The sequence below is a fragment of the Danio rerio genome, chromosome 7 (genome assembly GCF_049306965.1).
Source record: "Danio rerio strain Tuebingen ecotype United States chromosome 7, GRCz12tu, whole genome shotgun sequence".
Taxonomy (NCBI): domain Eukaryota; kingdom Metazoa; phylum Chordata; class Actinopteri; order Cypriniformes; family Danionidae; genus Danio; species Danio rerio.
Window position 1 is genome coordinate 13735455 of NC_133182.1, and position 23840 is coordinate 13759294.

The 23840-nt window shown below is 36.5% G+C and overlaps 2 protein-coding genes across 3 annotated transcripts in view; one reads left to right on the forward strand and one right to left on the reverse strand.

The window, feature by feature from the left end:
- ubap1lb (ubiquitin associated protein 1-like b) overlaps window positions 1-6479 on the forward strand; it is a 37047-nt gene extending 30568 nt beyond the window's left edge. For both annotated transcript variants that reach the window (XM_002666995.8, XM_073908100.1), the window contains 2 exons: window positions 918-1019; window positions 4629-6479. In XM_002666995.8, the coding sequence (XP_002667041.3) occupies window positions 918-1019; window positions 4629-4763 (237 nt within the window). In that variant the 3' untranslated portion in view covers window positions 4764-6479. The remainder of the gene's footprint in view (window positions 1-917; window positions 1020-4628) is intronic.
- Window positions 6480-15706: 9227 nt separating this feature from the next.
- Window positions 15707-17714, reverse strand: kbtbd13a (kelch repeat and BTB domain containing 13a). The gene has a single exon (XM_001337664.10). It carries the CDS (start codon window positions 17637-17639, stop codon window positions 16158-16160), a length of 1482 nt encoding a protein of 493 aa, XP_001337700.4. The 5' UTR covers window positions 17640-17714; the 3' UTR covers window positions 15707-16157.
- Between the last annotated feature and the right edge of the window lie 6126 nt (window positions 17715-23840).

Here is a 23840-nt window from a genome sequence, read left to right on the forward strand (position 1 = left end):
CTTAGCATTAGTGGATAAACCAGTGCTCCCGAAAAGTCCATTAGAACTCAACCTGGCCTTGTTTTCATCAAGTGTCCCAGAATCTCAGTCAGGTTTAAATAGGGGTGGCTAAGAGATGTGTTTGCTTGTATTGGGGAAAAATATCAGGCTGTCACTTTCTGGTTCTTGAAAAACCTTTAAAAATGGAAACCTCCACATGATCTCTCAATTAAGCACTGGTTACATTTACTATTGGAAATACTGTATCTGGAACTGTCATCAGCACGGATCAACCATGCCAAAACGGACATTCTTTCGGTATGGAAAATCTATATATACAACGTCAAAGAAATCTTGGACACTTAACCCTCATCTGATGCTACGGATGTCAAACTTAATGTAAATTATCTAACAGCTTGGTCTAAACTACAGTTATTCTGTGCTGTCTGATGTGCGTATATAATGGGGTTGGGGGATGGGGAATATATATATAGGGTAATATCTGTTAAAAGTATTTTTCTATCTGATTGTAAAACATTTTATATTTTCATTTTCGGAAATAAATAAAAATTGAATTACACAAAAAAAAAAAAACTGACAAGAATGTGGTTCACAGTTTTTAGATCATCTGACTGCTGGCTAAATCTCTTGACCCTTAAACCCTGAGCACATACAGTTGAAGGCAAATTTGTTAGCCCTCCTTTGCAATATTTAGTCCTTAGTCAAATGTCTGTGAAGTAATATATAATGGATTAAGGAAATTGTCACAATATTTCCTGTAGTTTTTCTCTTCTGGAGAAAGTCTTATTTGTTTTATTTGGGCTGAAATAAAAGCAGTTTTTAATAATATAAAAAATTTTTAGTGTTATCTTTTCTGAGCACTACTTCTGTCCCCCTGAAATTCCTTCATCAATGACCGTTTGCTTGTTCTCCTGCAGATCTTGAGTTATCTGGTGGCGTGTGATCGCTTATGTGAACGAGGCTATGAGGAAGCCCAGGTTGAAGAAGCTCTTGAGATGTTTCAGAACTGCGAGACTAAGGTGTGTGTGTGTGTGTAGTTTCAGACTTCACAAATTGCTAGTAAAATTGCTATTTGATATACTGTTATAATTTAAAGCAGTGTTTCTCAACTGGTGGGTCACGATGCAAAAGTGGGTCGCGGGAACATTTTCAGTGGGTCACGGAGTGTGTGATCAAAAAAAAAACAACAACAAAAGTTAAAATGTTAACTCATTTTGCTTATATCAGACTTTTTGTTTGAAATGCGTGTGCGACAACCATACCGTTTGACATGTGAAATTTCGTTTAATTATAGCAACAAATATGTCGAAGCGCAAGTACGACCTCGGATATGTAAAGTATGGATTTATATATATTGACGACAAAAAAGGCTTAAAACCTCAGTGTGTCATATGTAGTGAGGTGCTCTCACAGAAGAGCATGTAACCTTCAATTGAAACGACATTTAGAAACCAAACATCCCAGTTGCAAGGACAAACGAGGACTGTTTTTAAAGACGACTCCAAAAGCTGAGGGCATCACAAAAGTGCAGAACATCTTCATGTTCAAAACAAGTACAGGCACTCCACACATTACTGTGTAGCTCACCGTTTAGCAAAGGCCAAGAAAGCACACACAATAGCAGATGAGCAAATAACTGGTGATTATTGTAAAAATGGTTGATTATTTTAATGATTTTCTTTATTTTGCTGGTTTGTTCTGTTTAATCGGATCAGAGTAATGTTTTATTAACACTTCAGTTTAGTTAATGGTAGCTGAACTTTTCCACTGTTTACAATATTTGACGGTTTTACTTTTATAGTAACATTACTATAATTTGACACATTTTGATTTATCGGTCACTACTTGAGTATGTTAACGAATAAATACAAATGAATTATGATTCCTAAAATTATATTATAGTTCCTGAAAAGTTTGGTTTAAATTTTGATTTATTGATTTAAAGGGATAGTTCATTGTCATCAAATATAAATTTGCTATAAATTCACTCACCCTCAAGACATCTAAGATCATTTTTTTCGGTAACACTTTATAATAACTGCACACTATGAATCATTAACTATGCATTAGTATCTAGTGAATTCATTATTTGTTAAGCATTAACTTTACATTAATAAACGTTAGTAAACAGTTTATAATTGCAGCTACAGATGTTCTATTCTTGACTTATAACCACATTTATAATGTGCCTAATAATTGTTTTTTTTATATTTTGTTAATGATTTATTTTTCATTACTAAATGAAGTATTGCATTCTTTACAAACCATTTGCATTTAGGAGTAGTTGGTGGATATTAAGATTTTACAAAATGACTTCGTAAATGATTGATAAACTATTGAAATCAATGCTTATATATTGTATTATTCAGGCATATATTATTGGTTATTATACATGTTTATGAATGCTTTATTAACTCACCTTCATGCAGTTTTGTGACCTAATCTAAAGTGAGGACTATGCATGCTTTTTAAATCCCTTATAATTGATGATTAAAGGTTCAGGATCAAATGAACAATAATATTTGCAAACTTAAATAAAAAATAAAATGACTGTGAAGTTCAAATATTGCCAAATAACAGATGTCAAAATACAACATAAAACTGGATAAAACATCATCAGTATAATCATTTAACAATATAATAAGAAGCAATGTTTAAACTGTACATTTATTTTATTTAAGATAAGGTTGCAAAGATTAATTTTTCATTTGAAGTACAGTTTCAGTTGTGTATCTTCAAACGAATAGGATTGAATAAAAGTGTTTATGTTACATTTTTTTTTTTTTTAGTTTAGAATTTAACTGAGCCTTTAATTGTCATTTATAAGGGATTTATGAAGCATGAATGGTCCTCACTTTAGATTAGGTCACAAAACTGCACAAGTTGAGTTAATAAAGCATTGATAAACATACAAATTAACTATTAGTATATGCCTGAATAATAAAAATTATAAATGTTAATTTGAATAGTTTATAAATCATTTACTAACTCGTTCTGAATGATCTTAAAAACAACTAACTATGCTTAAAAAACTGGTTTGTAAATAATACCATACTTAATGTAGTAATGAAAGAAATTATTAGCCAAAGTTGAATTATTAAGCACATTTTAAATGTGGCTATAAGTCAAGAATAGAGCATTTGTAGCTGCAGTTATAAACTGCTTACTAACGTTTATTAATGTAGAGTTAATGCTTAACAGATAATGAATTCACTATTTTGCTAATAATTAATAAATGGTTCATAGTGTTGTAAAAAAAATAAATGAGTGAAAAGAAGAGAGAAGAACCCAGTCCAGGAGGCTCGGAACAAGCAGAATTCCTTTATTGAGACGTGTTGGTTAATCTGCAGTCATACAGCGTCTTTAAGATGTCCATGTGTCTGCAAGAGCCTACTAGAGGTCCGCAGTCTGCAAGTTCTTTTATGAGTCTCTCACAAGTCTCACACAAGTCTGATTTAAGACAAAGATTTCATGTCTATATTGTGTTCTTAGGAGGAGGGGATTTGGCTAAACAAAGCATGCAAATTAAGAGTTGGAGTCAGCATGGCATAGGTGTTAAAAAACGGCCCAGCTACTGACCACACAAGTTAATCAACATAGGGTTTCTGTAGCATAAAAGCAACACCCGAAGACAAAGACAGAGTCGTTTAAAGCATTTGCATCACTGGCTTAGCCTGTAGTCAGAGAGATAAAGGTTAAATGTCCCTCCTAGCTGGGATGTTAATGAAATTATATAATTAAAAACCAAAGAATATAACTTTTCAGTTTTACGTAGATTATTGTTCATTTGGAATTAGTTGATAGAAATTTATATTTCCACAATAGTATGTAGTTATTATGTATATATATAGTCAGAATTATTTGCCCCCCTTTGATTACAGCCACAAAGGGGAAAAATGAAAGTGGATGGTGATATAAAGTGTAAAAAAGGAATGGAAATGTGTAAATAATCTATTAAAATATCTATTCAGCAGTTCTCAAGTTATCTTTCCAGAGATCAAGCTCACATAATGTTATTTGACAACAGAAATAAAGCTGCGGTCACACTAGAGTTTGAGCTTGCGAAATTCTGTAGTATGTTGCTGTGAAAAGGGGCGGGATTTAACAAGATGATTAGACATTGAAAAAAAGCGAGCGATTGGTCCAGATTTTAAATTGCTGTTCAGAGAGGTCATGTTTTGATCCTCGATTGGTCTCACACTGTCAAGTGATGCGATTTTTCAGGTCAGAGTTCACCAAGCTTTGCATCGCAGCGAACTGCAAAACTTGTTGCACAAGCTTGCGTTTCCGGTTTGACGCATTCGCGTGCGTATGAATGGAAGTCTATGAAGAGAAAAGTCCAGTGTGACCGCAGCATTGAACACACCATTGAAACACAAAATATGGGTAACGTTTAATTGACAGGTTTTTGTGTGTGTATATATAATGTGTGTGTATATATAATATTGTAATAATGCTACACAACATTACTCTTTTTATTTTTTGGATTTAAATAAATGCAGGCATTGCAAACTTTTATTTTAAAAAGCATTAAAAGGATTAGTTTTTGCCACGAACTACTCCAAACATTTGAGCAGTAGCGTTGTCTGTTCACCTTCATTGTTCATCCACCACTGTTGTGTTTTCAGGCTGAGGAGTTCCTGCATCTTCTGGCTCAGTTTAATGAAATGGGCTTCCAGCAAAACGCCATTAAAGAGGTCCTTCTGGTGCACGAAAACCACCGCGAGCGAGCGCTGGAGGAGCTGATGACCCGTGTGGCCTGATCCAGAATCAGAATAATCATGATATCAGGGTTTGTACTGTTCTCTGAGCTGCTGCTTATTTATCACACGCTGAACTGTGTTTATTCATTATTGTGTTATTATAGACACACAGTCAACACAGGCTCGTTGTGGATACGTACCCCTGTCTACATTTCTGGAGAGTTCGAATTACAATATAGCCAGAGGTACATCTGGCTGCATTATGTCATTAAAATGAATGATACAGAGCAGTATGACGCCACCGTCGCCTTCTGTACATTTTAGCGCTTCCAGCTGACCACATATCTTCGTATGGACAGTTTTTACGGTGTTAGCAGTTTGCCTAGTAGCTTGCTGTGTATGTTGGCGGACTTGGAATGCGGAACGAAGTTGACCACTATGGCTGGGTTCAAGCCCGGTGATGAGCGGTTCCAGAAACCAGATAAAGCAAAAGCAAAAAATAAACAAATAAATAAATAAACCAGCTGAAAGTGTTGTAAAATCACGCGACCGCGACACATTTTCTTTTTCTAGATTGCTTTTGAAAACACTATCGGTTGGGTTTAGGTACAGGAGCTGGGTTGGTCAGTCATTCAGTCGACAGCAAGCTGGCATGGTGGGCTGAGTTTTATATTGCACCCTCTGGTGGATTTATGCACGAAGACGTACCTCGACTATATCTCACTGTCCCCAGAAATGTAGACCTGGGTAGGTATTTGCATTAAGCCTGGGTTGCATACAGTTGGAGTCAGAATTATTAGCCCCCCTTTACATTTTTTCCCAATTTCTGTTTAACGGAAAAAAATTAAATAAAACTAATTTCCAGTAACTGATTTATTTTATCGTTGCCATGATGACGGTAAATAATATGAGACTAGCTATATTTCAAGATACTGGTATTCAGCTTAAAGTGACATTTTTTTAAAGCTTAACTAGATTAATTAGGCAAGGTAGTAATTTGGCAAGTTATTTTCCAATGATGGTTTGTTCTGTAGACCATTAAAAACAAATATTGCTTAAGAGGGTTAATAATAATGTTGATCTTAATATGTTTTTTTTTTTTTTTATTAAAACTGCTTTTATTCTAGCTGAAATAAAACAAACAAGACTGTCTATCAGTTTGTCTGATAAAAATATTATCAGACAAACTGTGAAAATTTCCTTGCTCTGTTAAACATCATTTGAAAAATATCTTCGACAGAAAACAAAATTCACAGGAGGGTGAATAATTCTGACTTAAACTGTATGTTGAGGCCTTGGGGAGAAGCACAGTTTGACTCGTTGTTATTTGTAAAGAGGTTTTCATGGCATTCAGACTTTTCTTGTCTAATTTTTAGAACTGTATATTTATTATGCTCTTTTTTTTTTCTTTTTGGAATTCATGACAATATTAAGCTTTGAAAAATGCTTTAGAATTGTTAAAAGGCACAAAAAAGTCCTTTTTAATAATACTACATTAATGTTTTGATGAGGTGCCTGCACTTCTGTACAACATGCTGAAAACCCAAAGGAGAGAAAGTGTCTTTTGGTCTGTGTTTATATCTTTTATAATGCAGGAATTCTCCTATTTACTTGAAGAAAGATTTGACAGTAAAGTTAAGTGTTATTGTTAATTAGTTCTTAGTAATAGTACAATATTTATTAGCAACGTTTTTTTTTTTGTATGTTTCCAATCTGTGACGTCAGTTAATGGTCAAATGACATGCAAAAAAATAAATAAAAATAAAATATATTTCATCTTTTTTGTGTTTTTTTTTTTCATTTAATTGAAAAAAACATTTTTGACATTTTTTTATTACCTATTTTACAGTTAAATATATATCTATAGTAAGGTAATGGTCCGAAAAAGAGAAAATCTCCAGTAAGCGGCAGTTCTGTGGGCGCAAATGCCTTGTTGATGTCAGAGGAGAATGGCCAGACTGGTTCCAGCTGATAGAAAGGCAACAGCAACTCAAATAACCACTAGTTACAACCGAGGTCTGCAGAAGAGCATCTCTGTACACACAACACGTCCAACCTTGAGGCAGATGGGCTACAGCAGCAGAAGACCACACCGGGTGCCACTCCTGTCAGCCAAGAACAGGAAACCGAGGCTACAATTCACACAGGCTCACAAAAATTTGAATCTTAAAAAATCTTCAGGCAATAGAAGATTGGAAAAACGTTGCCTGGTCTGATGAGTTTCGATTTCTGCGGTCGGATTTTGGCATCAGCAACATGAAAGCATGGATCTATCCTGCCTTGTATCAGGTTCAGGCTGGTGGTGGTGGTGTAATGGTGTGGGGGATATTTTCTTGGCACACTTTGGGCCCATCAGTTCCACCTGAGCATCATGTCAACGCCACAGCCTACCTGAGTATTGCTGCTGACCATGTCCATCCCTTTATGACCACAGTGTACCCATCTTCTAGTCTAGTGGATACTTCCAGCAGGATAACGCGCCATGTCTGAAAGCACGAATCATCTCAGATTGCTTTCTTAAATATGACAATGAGTTCACTGTACAATGGCCTCCACAGTCACCAGAGCTCAACCTAATATAGCACCTTTGGGATATGGTGTGTGTATATATATGTGTGTGTGTGTGTGTGTGTATGTATATATATGTATATATATATACTGTACATATATACATACAAACATACACAAAACCCTTACAGACACACATTACATTTTCAATCAATAGCTTTTATATTTATATTACTATATTAATATATAAATAAACAAATCATTGAAATTAAAGGAAGGATTTTAAAAATCCTCCTAAATTAAAAGCTTTTTTTTTTTCAAATCCTGAAATGCAGATGACTTAGTTTCAAGAGAATATTATAGAATTCGTATTTAATTGTTTTATAAGTGTTTGATTTTAGGTTACATTACAAATATCTGACTTTTATTTACAACTTGTTTAATTAATCTTCTGTTTTTAACTTAAAAAGAATATTACTGATGAATTGAATTTTTCAAACATGGCAATAAACACATAAGATTAATATTTATGCTTTGATAATTTTTTAAAAATCTCATATTATAATATTAAACAATCCTGAAACACAAAATATATCAGTTTTTACAAAATAATATTTGTGCTTACACAGAATTCTACAATACTAAATTGTTTGCTTTCAAAAATTAAACCATCATGTTTTTATTTACAGCATATGCTTAATCACAGTATGTAGACATTTATTCTATTCTAGTTAGTGTGGATTTCTTTTTTTTATAATTGGATACTTTTATTTGGCAAAGATTCATTTATTTTCATAAAGTAAGCATAAAAGTTATTTTGAGGCTCGCTTTGATATTCATTAAGATAATCTTCAACAATAATTAAATAATTTAATGAGTTTCTGTCATTTGATTGGCTAATTAGATAGTCGTGTTAACAAGCAGCTGAACAAGTGTACCTAATAAAGTGGCCGGTCAGTCTATAAATAAACAGTCCATTTGTTATACAAGTGCAGATGTGATTTCAGAGTTTCAACATTGGCATGAAGAACCTGAAAACTTGGACAACATTTTTACCCTGATTACCTCAGTAAACAACAAAAACGACTATTCAATATGAAATTTCAGTCAAGTGTTTGAAAGAAAAGTCCAGTCTAAACAACAAAATCCATGTCTCATTGTTCTTGTTTCTGGAGAAAGTTTATAACCCTCATTTCTCAGTTTCACTTTGGTATTTGTGAACATTATCATGGGGCAAAGGTCCTTATGAAATGTTAGGCTTGACAACTTGATTAATCTTCTTCAGATCAATTTATTTTCAGCCTAAACATGTTTAAAACTACATATACATTTGTTTAAAGTGTAAAGAATGATGATTTTCATGTGTTTTCAGCAGATTTCATCACTAACTCAGGTCTGCAGAATGACAACTTGATCAAACTCCTTCAGATAACTTTATTTTCAACCTAAGCCAGTTTCAAAGTATATACACTCACCGGCCACTTTATTAGGTACACCTGTCCAACTGCTCGTTAACGCAAATTACTAATCACATGACAGCAACTCAATGCATTTAGGCTTGTAGACATGGTCAGGATGATCTGCTGCAGTTCAAACCGAGCATTAGAATAGGGAAGAAAGGTGATTTACGTGACTTTGAACATGGCATGGTTATTGGTGCCAGACGGGCTGGTCTGAGTATTTCAGAAACTGCTGATCTACTGGGATTTTCACGCACAACTATTTCTAAGTTTACAGAGAATGGTTAGAAAAATAGAAAATATCCAGTGAGCGGCAGTTCTGTGGTTTAACGGTTCAGGCTGGTGGTGGTGTAATGGTGTGGGGGATATTTTCTTGGCACACTTTGTGCCCGTTAGTACCAACTGAGCATCGTGTCAATGCCACAGCCTACCTGAGTATTGTTGCTGACCATCTCCATCCCTTATTGACCACAGTGTACACATCTTCTGATGGCTACTTCCAGCAGGATAACGCACCATGTCATAAAGCTCAAATCATCTCAGACTGGTTTCTTAAACATGACAGTGAGTTCATTGTACTCAAAAGGTTACTCTGAGGAATATTTCCAGTACCTTGTTGAATCTTTGCCACGAAGGATTAAGGCAGTTCTGATGGCAAAAGGGGGTCCAACCCGGTACTAGGAAGGTGTACCTAATAAAGTGGCCATTGAGTGTATAATGTTCAAAAAAGAAAAATTGTGAATTTTTATGTGTTTCAGCAGATTTCATCACCAACTAAAATCATTTTCTGGAGTGCAGAATGACAACTTGATCAAACACCTTCAGATAATTTCATTTTCATCTTTAAAACAACATTTAATGTTGTTCGAAACAGACAGATTGTTGTTTTTCATGTGTTTTGAGCAGATTTTAGGTACAATGTGTTCACTGTACTCAAATGGCCTCCACAGTCCCCAGAACTCAATCCAATAGAGCACCTTTGGTATGTGGTGGAATGAGAGAGTCAAATTATGGATGTGCAGCCGACAAATCTGCAGGAACTACGTGATGCTATCATGTCAATATAGAGCAAAATCCCACAAGGGATTAAGGCAGAGTTGAAGCCAAAAGCGGTCCAACCCGGTACTAGTAAGGTGTACCTAATAAAGTGGCCGGTGAGTGTATAACATTGTTTAAAAAAGAAAAATTGTGGATTTCATCACTAACTAAAATAATTTCCCGCAATGCAGAATGACAACTTTATCAAACTCCTTCAGATTTTCCGTCTAAACTAGTTTCAAACTATATATAATGTTGTTTAAAGCTGTCAGATTTCCCTGTGTTTTCAGCAGATTTAATCACCAGGAGAATCCTGCCAAGATCTATACGTTCTGTTGTCCGCCTGCCAAAAACGCGACACAATGTTTTCATTGTGGGAACGTGATTAGTTATCAGCGCGTCTTCAGGTTCGCATGTAATGAGTGAACCTCCTTACCAAAGCATTCAGGAATGTCTGGATGTAATCTGCGTTTGTGAACAGTCAGAAAGTCTCCGCATGCTCACACTCTCAGCAGTTTATGAGCTCATGAAATCCTTGTATGAATAACGTATCATTTTGCCATGATTGTGTTTCTCTTTTGCCTTCCAGCTGATCTGGAAGTTTCTCTCACAGTCTTTTAAGGGTTTGTTGTGGCCCTGTTTGACCCCGGCGCTTCTGGTATGGGTTCACCAGGGATTGAGCTTTACAGATGGCTTGTTTGATATGAAAACAGGAAATGTTTCGATATTTTGGTCGCACATGCTCTTTTAATGGCCTTCAATCATGTGTGGAAACGATCTGTCCGTTTACTGTTGGCCACTTTGGCTCATGCTGCTATGTTCTGGCAGTGTGGAACGTTTCATTATGGTCACGTCTAATGTTTATAAAACAAACTCATCTGCTGTAAAGACAGAGAGGCTTGTAGGTTGGCGTTGAGTTCTTATAGAGTTGATATAAAACTGTCACAGTTGTGGGTTTGTGAACACTTTCTGTGTTAACGCCACAAGGTTGTGTTTTGCTTACCTCCACGTGCGTTTGTTGTTGTGTGTCTGTGTTGTGGTCATGTGGTTTCATTGTGTAACAGGATTATTATACATCGTATTTTAGTTATCAGATTATATGGCATGCTGTGTTCACTTAATTGCAGGCCCGGATTGGCTAATCGGGAGGACCGGGAGAATTCCCGGTGGGCCGGCCCGTTTTTTGGCCGCGAGGGACGGTATCCCTAGCTCCAGAATCTGTTGCTCTCAGCAGTCACACTTTTTAGATTTATTTATTTATGTATTTACTTGACCACAGCCTTTTTATTCATTATTTTCTCGCAGCTCAGTGAGCAAGTTGCAGCCTACAGGTTGATGATGATATAACTTAGATGGGTCACAGGATGATAAAGAGATGTTGTGGTTCAGTGAATAGCACGTTAGCTACTGTCGTCGCAGACCCGGGTTCGATCCTCGCCTGAGTAATATATTTTTTTCATTTTTATTTTTAAGACATATAAAACTGTTAGGGTTGTTGAACATTTGTAGTTCTAAAGCAGCTGTTTTCTCAAAAAAAGACGTGATAGTGTGATTAGAAATTGATTTGGAAATGACCTTATTTTAATATAGTCAGTCGTGAACTGAGGTGGGCCGGTCTGAGGCTTGAAACTCCAGGGCTGAAAAGGAGTCCCACTCCGGCCCTGCCACGTGCGTTTGTTGTTGTGTGTCTGTGTTGTGGTCATGTGGTTTCATTGTGTTAACAGGATTATTTTGGATATATTGATTTCACTATATTTTCCTCCTGTTTACTTACTGTTCATGTAAAATAGTTTTTTGTTCACAATATAAATGTAAAAAGAGTCTGTAAAGTGACAGTGGTTTCACCTCTTCTCCCCCCCCCCCTTGGGTTAATGTCAAGGTGGTATAGTCCAAGCAGCCATGCCTGTTGCACTATTGCTTGAGCGGTCTTTTCCACCTTTACCTTGAACTAAGGAGGTATATGCTCTACCTGTTCCAAATTGAATTTGGCTCTGGCCATAATTAACACACACACAAATGCATATTTAAGTTTAATTTGAATCATTTGATATATTTACTGATGTAAAAACAGTTTGTTATATTGTAGAATGTTATTTTTGTTGACAGTGTGCATTTAATGTAATGAGCTGAAGCTGCCGATCTGTCATAATAACATTCTCTGTGCAGGTATGCATTTATGATTTTTATTTTGACAATGTAATATGTGGATTGTCACTGTTCACATGCTGATTTTCGTAATTGTGAGAAGTGGTTTTCTCTTTCCCTTTCCTGTCTTCGCGTCCTTCCGCGGCGCCTCTCGCTCGTTTCCTCTATCTTTCATTCACCTTTTCCTTTTCCACCTTTACCTTGAACTAAGGAGTGTACATTTAATGTAATGAGCTGAAGCTGCCGATCTGTCATAATAACATTCTCTGTGCAGACTCAAAATGGTGTCCTCTCGTCATTCACTACACAACGCAGAGCAAAAGAGAGTACGGTTACAATTGCTTGACGACAATCAGATGCTTCAGTTGTGGTTAATTTCTGTGCCTATAGCTGCGGTCACACTGGGCTTTTCCTCCCATACACACGCGAATGCGTCACACACAGAAACGCAGGGTCATGCGTCAAGTTTCGCAGGTTGCTGCGGTGCAAAGTTCAAGCTTGGTGAACTCTGACCTGTGAAATCACATCACTAGACTGTGTGCGACCAATCAAGGATCAAAACCTGACCTCTCTGGACAGAAATTTAAAACATGGAGCAATCACTCGCTTTTTAAATGTCTAATCATCTTGTTTAATCCCGCCCCTTTTCGCAGAGCCGTACGACAGAATTTCGAAAGCTCAAACTCTGGTGTGACCGCAGCTTGTATCTGAGCAGCATTTCTTTGCTTCGCTTATTGTTTGTTCACGCTGACTCCGTGTCTCTTCAGGACTCTTGTGGTGTTCTCTGGATTACCTGGGCTGTAGTACATGGTCTCGGCTGTCTTCAGGCCTGATTACGGCTCATGTTTCAGCTACAGCGTTTGGTGGTTTGTGAACACTGTTTATAAACATTTATTGCACCTATTCATCTATGATTTCAGTTTCATTATAATGGTGTTTAATGTTTATAAAATGAACTCATCTTGTAAAGGTCGAGAGGCTTGTCGGTTGAGGTTGAATTCTTAGAGTTAATACCGAACATGATCGAATCAATGCAATCTCATGGCAGTTCGTAACTGCCATGTCCGCACTAATACATTTTAGTTTAAAAATGCATATTTTCTCTTGGTTTTGGCCTTCCGTCCACACCAAGACGCAATTTTTAGGAAGTGAAAAACGTGGTTTTCAGTGTGGACTATGAAAATGGAGGCCTAAAAGCTTCTCGCCTGATCTAGCACATGATTAAATGTTAATGTGGGATTTTTAGTTAGCATATTATTCAAAATAAACAATTCAAAACATTTCAATAAATGTTTTTCAAGCACCAAATCATCGTATTACGGAGACCCAGAAGGGACGTAGTGGAGGAGAAAAAATTGGCTGGGTGGAGAAAAAAAAATGGGTGAAAGAAAAAAATGGGTGGGTGGAAAATATATATTTCTAAGTTTTTGCGTTATCTCGCAAAGTTTTGTGTTATCTCGCAAAGATGTTTTGCGTTTCCTTGCAAAACTGTTTCTCCACAAACACTTCCTGTTCACTTCACTCGCATAAACCCTCCCGTTTTTGCCGAAATTCTCCCATATTTTACCATTCTATTCCACTTTCTTTACATTACAGTTGTGCGTCGATCGTCGCCTTTCTACCTCTGAACCAGTGAATGCATGTATAAGCGCAGACTGACAGACGCGCTCCGTACAATAAACTGATCAGGCACGTGCACACATAGGGCTCAACCTGTGCAGTGCACATGCCCTTTTTAGTCTTGTATAGAAAGTGCCTTTCCAAAACGATCTAAAGTACCCCCCCATCCCCCTCCCCACCCGGCTCATAAGTAAGCACGCTACAATCCATCCCCCCTCCCGCGATGCTCTTCAGTACGTACGCGACAACCGTCCACCCACCGATATTCAGTATGCGCGCGACAAATCCCCCCCAACCTAAACCGAAAGCTGATCGACGCACAGCTTTAATGTAAATAAAGTGAATGCAGACACTTTATTATTAATTTCAGCGTGCTTTCAAGATTAAAAATAGATCACAAATATGGGAAAATACTCAATGATAGGATGATAGTGGGATAGAATGGTAAAATACGGGAGAATTTCGGCTAAAACAGGAGGGTTTACATGAAAAGGACAGGAAGTGTATGTGGAGAAACAGTTTTGCGAGATAAGGCAAAACGTCTTTGCGAGGGAACGCAAAAAAAAAAAAAACAACTTAAAAATACATGTTTTCCTTTCACTCTGTTTTTTTTTCTTCCACCAAGTTTTTTCCCACACCTATTTTTCCCCCACCATCACGTCCCTTCCGGGTCTCTGTATGATATTACAACATATTGTCATTATTAATTTTAATATTACGTTTGTCCAGCTTTCATGACATTTTGGCTGCTTTTGCCGAAGATGAAATCTTCATTTACTCTTACCACACATCTAAAAGCAGCTACTTTGTAAATAATAACACAAAACAATGTGAACCCCAACTACATTTCCTGTCATGTTGGAATATTTAATCAATTCCATGTGTTCAAAAAAAAAGGTCAGGAGAGGGTTTTCTTCAGTGTTGCAAATATTAGTAATTTATTGTATACAAATGAAGTTATCCCCAATACAAGAATTAGATTCAGGAGGTGCGCAACAACTCTATCCCCCGGTTTAACAAACAAGGTTTAAGGCTAGTCAAGATTAAATTGCATGTTTGAGCTGTCTCAACTCAAAATAACTTGCGGTGAGATGTCTTAAAATATGTCAGTGTAATTTTTTTGTCTCCAGGTGCACATCAGTAATATTTTTCTAAGGCCATTTTTTATAAATGTGTCTTAAATAGCCTAATTTAACTAAGGCCTTGTCCTGGCTTAATCTAAGCCCTGTTTGCAAGTGGTGCTCACTGCAGAGCCATTTGGGCAGAGCTGAGCTCCAGTGAGGGGGAGCTTGAGCTTGAGCTCCTCCTTTCCTGCACTTCTTCTTCGAGTGATGTCACTGGGGGTAGGGTTAGGGGTGGGGTTGGTTTACGCATTAAAACAGCTTACAGGAGGAGGAGCGGGAGCTCATGCTCCCCCTCGCTGGAGCTCAATTCTGCTCAAATGGCTCTGCAGTGAGCACCGTCTGTTTGTGAAACTGGGCCTACATTTCCTGACTCAGCTGACTCCTGACTCAAGAGTTTATACACAGCTGGGTCCCACTTTATATTAAGTGGCCTTAACTAATATGTACTTACACATTAATATAAAATTAATAATAATAAATTAATAGTTTGTTACAATGTACTTATTGTGTAAATACATGTATTTACTGTGTACTTATGCTTGCTTTAATACCTGTATGTAATTACATCTGTAATTAACTTCTGTAATAACATTTGTAAATACACTGCTGACCATCCCTTACACCTTAACCCACCCTTAAACCTACCCACACCCGCAAACCTGTCCCTAACCCAACCCCTATCCCAACTCAAGAGCACCACAAGTGTTCTCAAATACATTATAAACACAGTAAGTACATTGTATTTATTATTTTTTTATGTAAGTACATAGTAGTTAAGGACACTTCATATAAAGTAAGGCCCTCAGCTGATATTAAGAGGTGGGGTTTAGTGGAATTTGTCACTTGTCGATCATTCTCCAGTCCTCCGGCGGCTGCACCCAAACATACTTCATCTTCTTCTATAAATTCTCTGCACAACATTAAAAGCACAAGACTTCTCAACTGCAAATATCCTGTGTTCAGTTTTAACCCATCTCTGCTCACAGGTAGTTTAGCTGCAGAGCTCAAATAAATTTTAGACATTCAGGCCTTTGCATTTTCATCAGCTCCATCTACTTCTGCAAAATGCTAATTAGTATTCAAGCATGTCACAGAGAAGAGGTTTGGGTAATATCTATTGCTTTAAGCAATCCAAATGTTTAATGAAAAGAAAAACAGAAATAATTATAATAATAAATAAATTTCATTCATTCATTCATTCTTTTCCGCTTAGTCCTTTAATTAATCAGGGGTCGCCACAGCAGAATGAACCCCCAACTTATGCAGCATAGGTTTTACACTGGGGATGCCCATCCAGCCACAACCCAACACTAGGAAACACCCATACACTATGGCCAATTGAGCTTATTCAATACACCTGTACCCCATGTGTTTGGACTGTGGGAGAAACCGGAGCACCCGGAGGAAACCCGCGGCAAGACGAGAGAACATGCAACCCACTGCGCTACTGTGCTCTCCTTATAAATACATTTCTTTTTCTAATAGTCAATTAAATATTTGAGACACTGAGCCAATGTGCCATTCCGTCGATCCATAACGTTTACAACCATGATCAAATCTTAGTCTTCACAATGTACAGAAGCACTCGATCTGAAATCGCAGGAGATCTCCTCTCTACCCTTGTTCAATTCTGAAATCTCCTCTCTTTTCTTTGGCAGTCTCAAGAGGAAAGTCCACTTGGAGCCGATTCGCGGAAACCCTGTCATTTCTTTTTTGGTCCTCCACTTATCGTCCTCGATAGCGTATTCCACAGTCGCCCTGCGGTTCACAGTGAACGCAGAGTCTCCTCTGACTACCGCGGTAAACAAAGCTCCTTTACTGTTCTCATACTGCCCGGCCAAAGCCGTCCACTGACCTGAAGTCAGATTATAACAATCCATCATGCACCTCAAAAAATCATCCGACGGCCCGTTCCTCATCACGTACAAATTATCTCTGTGAGCCACCATGCAATGTCCGTAACTTTGATGCCGAACAAGTGTCGTGATTAACCTCCATTCGTCTTTCTTTGCCACATATTCATAAATCTCGGTAGCGTCTTTAGGCCTCCAAAGACAGATGAACAATCTTCTCATTGCTTTGGTGCAAGCGACAGCAGATGCAGCTCTTGGTAGATGCGCAACAAAGCTCCAAGTATCCGATGAGACTCGATACTTTTCCACAGAAGACATTACGCTTTTTTCATATTCTCCGCCAATTACGTACAAATCGCCATCATGTCCGACTAACGTACAGTTAAAGCGAAGCTGCTGGGGATTTGAAAATGTGCTCCAAGTGTCCGTCAACACATCATAGCAGAATCCCGAATCCACCACTTTATTAGTCATATCATAAACTCCTCCGACAATGTAGATCTTATTGTCTAAAGCCGTAACTCCTGCCATGGTTGTGCTGGCGTTGAGAGGCAAATGTGTAAGAACCTTCCAGTCTTTCTCATCCTCATCAAGATAACAAACAGTCCTCATGAAGTCCTGCAAAAGCTTGATACCTGGCGAATGAGTGCCAACCATGACGTACGTACTGGGAACTAAAGTCTCAACATAGTCAATCAAATCCTCAGGCAAGCACTTTGCATGTTCTTTTAGATCCGAATACATGTCTCGAATGAACAATGACGCGCTTTTGAAGAGCTCACGCAAACCGAAAGTCGAAGCCGTGTGGTACATAAGAAGGCAGTTGTCTGAGTTTATAATATTTATAAGATGCTCAGTTAAAATCTCAATCTGAAGGAAGGCAGCACATTCGATGGCGTCAACGATTTCGTGATCGTTCAGCATTGGACTTTCGCCATTTATCACACGGAGAGCGATATAAAATCCTCGAACGCTCGGCTTCTGAAGACTTATCTCATCCTGATGGCATTCCTTCATCCCAGACTGGAAAAGAGCCCGGAAGAAATCGCAGTTCTCCTCGAGGAGGCTTCTGTCCAGCGTGAAAACGTTTTTGCCAAATTTCACTTTTATTTTTTGGAAATCCGTCGGCTGGTGTAGCTTCTCTGAGCATGCACAGCTGCTGTTCTCCATCAAATTTCCTCCTGTCATTTTGAGTTTAACTCTAGAGGAAAGTCCGCTGTATGGTCAAACCAGTGATCCTCCATGATCTTCTGAAAGGACAGTGTTTCGGTGTCGAGCAGATGCTCTTGTGTTGGTGTGCAGTGTGTTTGTATTACTACCAGAATAGAATCTGCTATACATAGAAGTGCAAAGAGTGGCAGCATTATGCCGCTTGGAAAGCAGTGGCAGATAGCCATCGCTGTGGAGGGCAGCCGTCATCAGGGTTATTTATTACCCTTTTGTTCTTGGCAGACATTAAAAGCAGCCTGAACATTTCATCTACTGCCTTTGATGAACAGGTGAACTGGCCCGAGCTGTAACAATGGTATGCCTGTATAGGGTCAGTCTTTATTTCTGGTGACCACGTGACTTCTCAAAATACCATCCGAATGTATTGTGAGCAGCTTCTTTTGGAAGAAGGGGGTGCCTGATACAAAAATATATATAAAAATGCAGGAAAATACTAAATGTAAAAAAAAATGACATCTTGTATGCTTACTGTACACTGTTAACAATTTTTGTAAACTACAAAGTATTTAACTGTAATATAAACTGTAGGACAGTTATGCAGTATGTTATTGTATTTTAAAGTTGCGTTGTGAAAATGACTGTATAATTTATAATAGGCAAGGCAAGGCAAGCTTTATTTATAGAGTACAATTTTATACAACCGTAGTTGATCCAAAGTGCTTTACAATGGAATAAAAATAAACTTGTATTAGAAACTTGAATTGTTTTATGAAAAAATAAAACTTGTATTTAAAATGTAATAAAAGGAAATATATATGTAATACTAAAATACAGATAATAAATTACATGTATGAGTCCCTTAAAGGCAAGGCAGTAAAAATAAGGTTTTAAGTTAGATTTACAAGTATCCAAGGATGGCGAAATCCTGATGTTCAATGGGAGACTGTAAATAAATGCCGTAATGTCGCTGTAAATGGTAATACAGTGTGTTTGCTGTAATTGCTGTAGGGTAATTTACTGGCGAACTCCTGCTAGTAAGTTACTGTAGATTCTATAGGAAACTGTTGACAGTGTATATATGTACAGTTGAAGTCAGAATTATTATTACTGATTTTCTTTTCTTTTTTTTATATTTCCCTAATGATGTTTAACAGAGCAAGGAAATTTTCACAGTATGTCTGATAATATTTTTTCCTCTGGAGGAAGTCTTATTTGTTTTATTTTGGCTAGAATAAAAGAAGTTTTCAATTTTTGAAAACCCATTTTAGGGTCAAAATTATTAGCCCTTTTAAGCTATATTTTTTTTCTGATAGTCTACAGAACAAAACATCGTTATAGAATAACTTGCCTAATAACCCTAACCTGCCTAGTTAACCCAATTAACCTAGTTAAGCCTTTAAATGTCAATTTAAGCTGTATAGAAGTGTCTTGAAAAATATCTTGTCAATTATTATTTACTGTCATCATGACAAGAAGTTATTAAACCTTAATAAATGAGTTATTAAAACTATAATGTTTAGAAATGTGTTGAAAAAAATCTTCTCCGTTAAACAGAAATTGGGGAAAAAAAATAAACAGGGGTGCTAATAATTCAGGGTGGCTAATAATTCAGGGTGGCTAATAATTCTGACTTCAACTGTATGTGTGTGTATATAGTCTAGTGGATACTTCCAGCAGGATAACGCGCCATGTCATATAGCACGAATCATCTCAGATTGCTTTCTTGATCATGACAATGAGTTCACTGTACATAAATGGCCCCCACAGTCATATATATATATATATATATATATATATATATATATATATATATATATATATATATATTTTTTTTAACCCAATGAGACAACACCACAAAGAAAGCAGTGGAATAGCTGATTTTCAATCACAGTAAATGAAAACAATTACTCATATACCTATACTGTTATATTACTATATCATTGTCCTTACTGTAAATCCCTACCTAGCTTTCTAAAGCAAATATTAACATTTCACTTAAACGTGTACTTAATAAATTCAGTACATCCATAAATCTTTTTCCCCTCAAATGGTCTCTTACATAGCTATTAATGCTTTATACTGCCATATCTATACTGTGTATGTGCACACACGTTCTGAGTAAAACACATTAAATGTCAAATCTAGAGAATTGATAATAAATGTGAAGTCATCTGTTAATTTAAAGAATAATACTGATATACTGCACAACTTCAATATAATATGTAACTTTTGTTAGTTAGTAAATAAAGCTGTATGCGTCTTGATGGAAAACATGTTTTGGTTGTGCGTCATCTCTGCTGCGATCAATATTGTTTACATCTAATAAAGATGTCATCTGAACAGGTTAGCCTCATACTGTTGTTTAATGGAAATATTATGGTTTAAAATTATAACTTTTAAACAGTGGTGAAAAGAGAACTGAAAAATCATACACAAGTTAAAGTACCATTACTTGCCCAAAAATGTAGTGCTAGTAGAGTAAAAGTATCTGTTGTAAAATTACTCAAAATATGAGTAAAAAGTTGCCCTTTCAGTGAGAAGTGAGGATTACACTGTAAAAAGTCGATTCATTTACATGCAGTTTGTGCAGGGACGTGTAAACGTAATATTCTGTAGTGCATTTAGTGATCTTCCTATATTCGTTGGTTCCTTCCAACCTTTCTTCCATTGTTTGTTTGCTCTGTCCTTCCATCCTATATTCATTCATTTGGTCCTTTCTTCGTTCCTCCCTTCATTCATTTGTTCGTTAATATTTTTGTTCCTTCCTTCATTAGGTCCTTTAATTCATTTAATTATTCGTTCCTTCTTTCCTTTCTTAGTTTGTTCAGTTCTTCCTTGAATCCTTCCTTCATTCATTTGGTCCTTCTTGGTTCCTCTTTTCATTCATTGGCTCATTTATTTATTCGTTCTTTATATTTTTGCTCCTTCCTTCATTAGGTCCTTTTTTCTGTCCTTCCTTCATTCGTTTGTTTGTTTCTTCCTTCCTTTATTCATTTGGTCCTTCCTTCATTCCTTCCTTCATTCGTTCGCTTAATCATTCGTTCATATCAGTCTTTCGGATGAGACGTCAAACCGAGGTCCCGACTTTCTGTGGTGGTTAAAAATCCCTGGATGTCCTTCGAAAAGAGTAGGGGTTTAACCCCGGCATCCTGGCCAATTTTGCCCACTGGCCTCCTAGATCTCCCCACATCATAATTGGCTTCATCACTCTGTCTCCCCTCCACCAAACAGCTGGTGTGTGGTGGGCGGTCTGGCCCGAAAATGGCTGCAGTCGCATTATCCAGGTGGATGCTGCGCACTGGTGGTGGATGAGGAGATTCCCCCCTATGTGTAAAGCGCTTTGAGTGCCCAGAAAAGCGCTATATAAATGTAAGGAATTATTATTATTAATATTATTAATTATTATTATATTTTTGTTCCTTCTTTCAGTTCTTCCTTGAATCCTTCTTTGATTTATTTGGTTCTTCCTTCCTTCATTAGTTCAGTCCTTCCTTTGTTCGGTCCTTCCTTCCATTTTTCATTTGTTCCAATTAGTGATTGTTAAAGGCTGTTTGGCGATTTCAATCATCATACTGTCGACATTCTTAAAAAAAAAAAAAAAATTCTCATCAATGATATCCAGTCTATTAAAAGCCTCTGCGTCATTGTGTGTAAAGTTTTTGGATATGTTCTGGGACATTTTTAATGCTTCCAAAAGGTTTGCTGCATTTATTAATTGCCCATGTATTGATGTTGTTCAGTATCATGCAATTTACTTTCTGTGCGATTTGATTGGACATGAATCACAATCAGACTGATTTTTCTGTTTTAGCCAATCACCATAGACGAGAAACAAATGAAGTAGTGACTGCAGGTTGATGGAAAGTAGTGGAGTAAAAGTACAGATACAGCACTGAAACTTTACTCAAAGGAAAGTAAAAGTACACATATTAAAACTTCTAATTAAAGTACAATTCCTGAGAAAAACTACTTAATTACAGTAGTAACTGCACCACTGCTTCTAAAAAGCCAAGTCAATGTTGATTCAGGTTTTATTACACATTTTCAGGTTTAGTTTTTATATTGTTGACAAGTAATGCTATTTCTGCAATATATATGTGCCATCTGAAATGGATTTAACCAATTAACGTGGTAAGCAGGCACTTAGGGCCCCAGGAAATTTAAGGGCCCCCAATAAATACTTAAGTATAAATTATATATAAAGTGAGGGTCTAACAAATAAAATTGCAATGTAGTTATTACATCCATGCAATTTTGTCCCCCACCTCCAATCATGGAGCAGTCCAGCAGTCAAATCAGATGAAGATTTTATTAACGAAACAAATGTATTAATTTTATTTAATTTTCTTTTATTTTTCGAAAAAAAAAAATTGAAAAGAGGATCAAGTGATATAAGAAAAAGCCGGCAAAATACATAAACAAAAAAGAAAAATAAACAAACAAACAAACAAATAAATAAATAGATAATCATATCATAGCTGAAATTGCTTAGGGCCACCAAATCACTAAATCCATCTCTGTTTGCCATATGACAAAAACAAGGTTAAAATATATCGCATCTGAATGTAATTTCTTACTGTAGTAGTTAAAACAGCCAATTTTATTTAAAAGACAACAAGTTCCAGGATGACTTACTGTATTGTCTGTTGGTCAGTTTACGTTCCCATGAGGCCACAGCAGAGGATTTGTGAAAGGAAGAGAAGTACAAATTTCAAATCAAATAGAGCAACATAACCTATGTGAATTTGGGTGCAGTAAATGTCTCACTCATTACTTCACCAGGGTAAACTTCTTAAGAAGCTAAATTTCGTTCAGCCTCCCTTACAAAAATAGCCTACAGGAATCCTGCAGGATTTTCATTTTTTTCTGCAGGAACCTGCTGGTATCCTGTAGGAATTATGAAATCCTGCAGGACAAATTGACATTATGTGCAGGCAATTCCTACAGGTATTAGAATCATGCAGTACTTTTTGCAGGAATCCTGAAGGATTCATTTTTTTCCCTTCATAAAAGCTGCTGTCCTGCAGGAATTCAAAAATCCTGTAGGACACATTGACAATATGTGCAGGAATTTCCTACAGGTTTTTACAATGGATCCAAGCAAGTGACAAATCCTGCAGGATTTTATAATTCCTGCAGGACTTTCAGGAATTATTTGTTGTAATTGGAATGAAAGAAATTGTGTCACTTGTTTTTGGTAGCAATACAATTTGAGTTCTAACAGATAAACATTTCAACAAACAAACAAAAAATAAGAAAATAAATACATAAATAAAGTATACATATAGATTATAGGCAATTATAAAAATCAACCATTACACTAAACCATTCAAATTATGCATTTAAGCAAACAAGCAACTGTGTTTATTTACAAAACTAGAGAAAGAAATGTCAAGTGGTATCATTGGTTGTCGCTTTATCACGTTACCGTTTATGATGCAAGAAAACTATGAACAATTGTCACTTGTACACAAACAAGAAATACAGTTGCTATCTTGAAAATGACGATAAAAGCAGTTGCAATTGTCAATTTTAGCATTTTCAATTGATTTTTATAAACAAATCTTAACAATGTTTATAAACAAAACAGTCGTTCAAAATTCACCCTTATTTATTAACTTTTGTTAGGAAAAGGAAGCAAAGGTATTCTTTTAATGAAGTCTCTTAAAGCTATAAAAATGTAAAAACTATAATGATCACCGATCTGTAAATAGCTTAATGTCTTCCATTTTGTATTGTTTTGGTTTAATTTTAATTGTTTTATTATTTTTATCATTATTATTATTAGTAGTAGTAGTAGTAGTAGTAGTAGTAGCTAGTAGTAAAGCTATTTGGATTTGCAATTATAGGCTACTTGGAACTTCTGTTTTTGACTGTTTAGTTTTTTTCCCTGTAGGCTAATTGTTATTTGCAAATGCTAAAAAAAAGAAACTAACTCTAAATGGGATGAATAGGCTACAAAATAGCCAATATATTGTCAATAACACTTTATAAAGCTTTAGTTTTGTTTAAAACCATTTAAGTCGCATTTACTACTTTGAGGAAAATGCGCGGGAAGAAAAGCTCAACCGAAAATGTCCTCATATTATGGGACATGGTTTTAAGGAAGCGATTTCTAAATCGTTTACAGTGTGAGATTTGAAGTACATGGGAGGCGGACCCACATTTAATCATGTGCTCCAACCCACCGAACCAAAATATCCCAACATTTCACTCCTC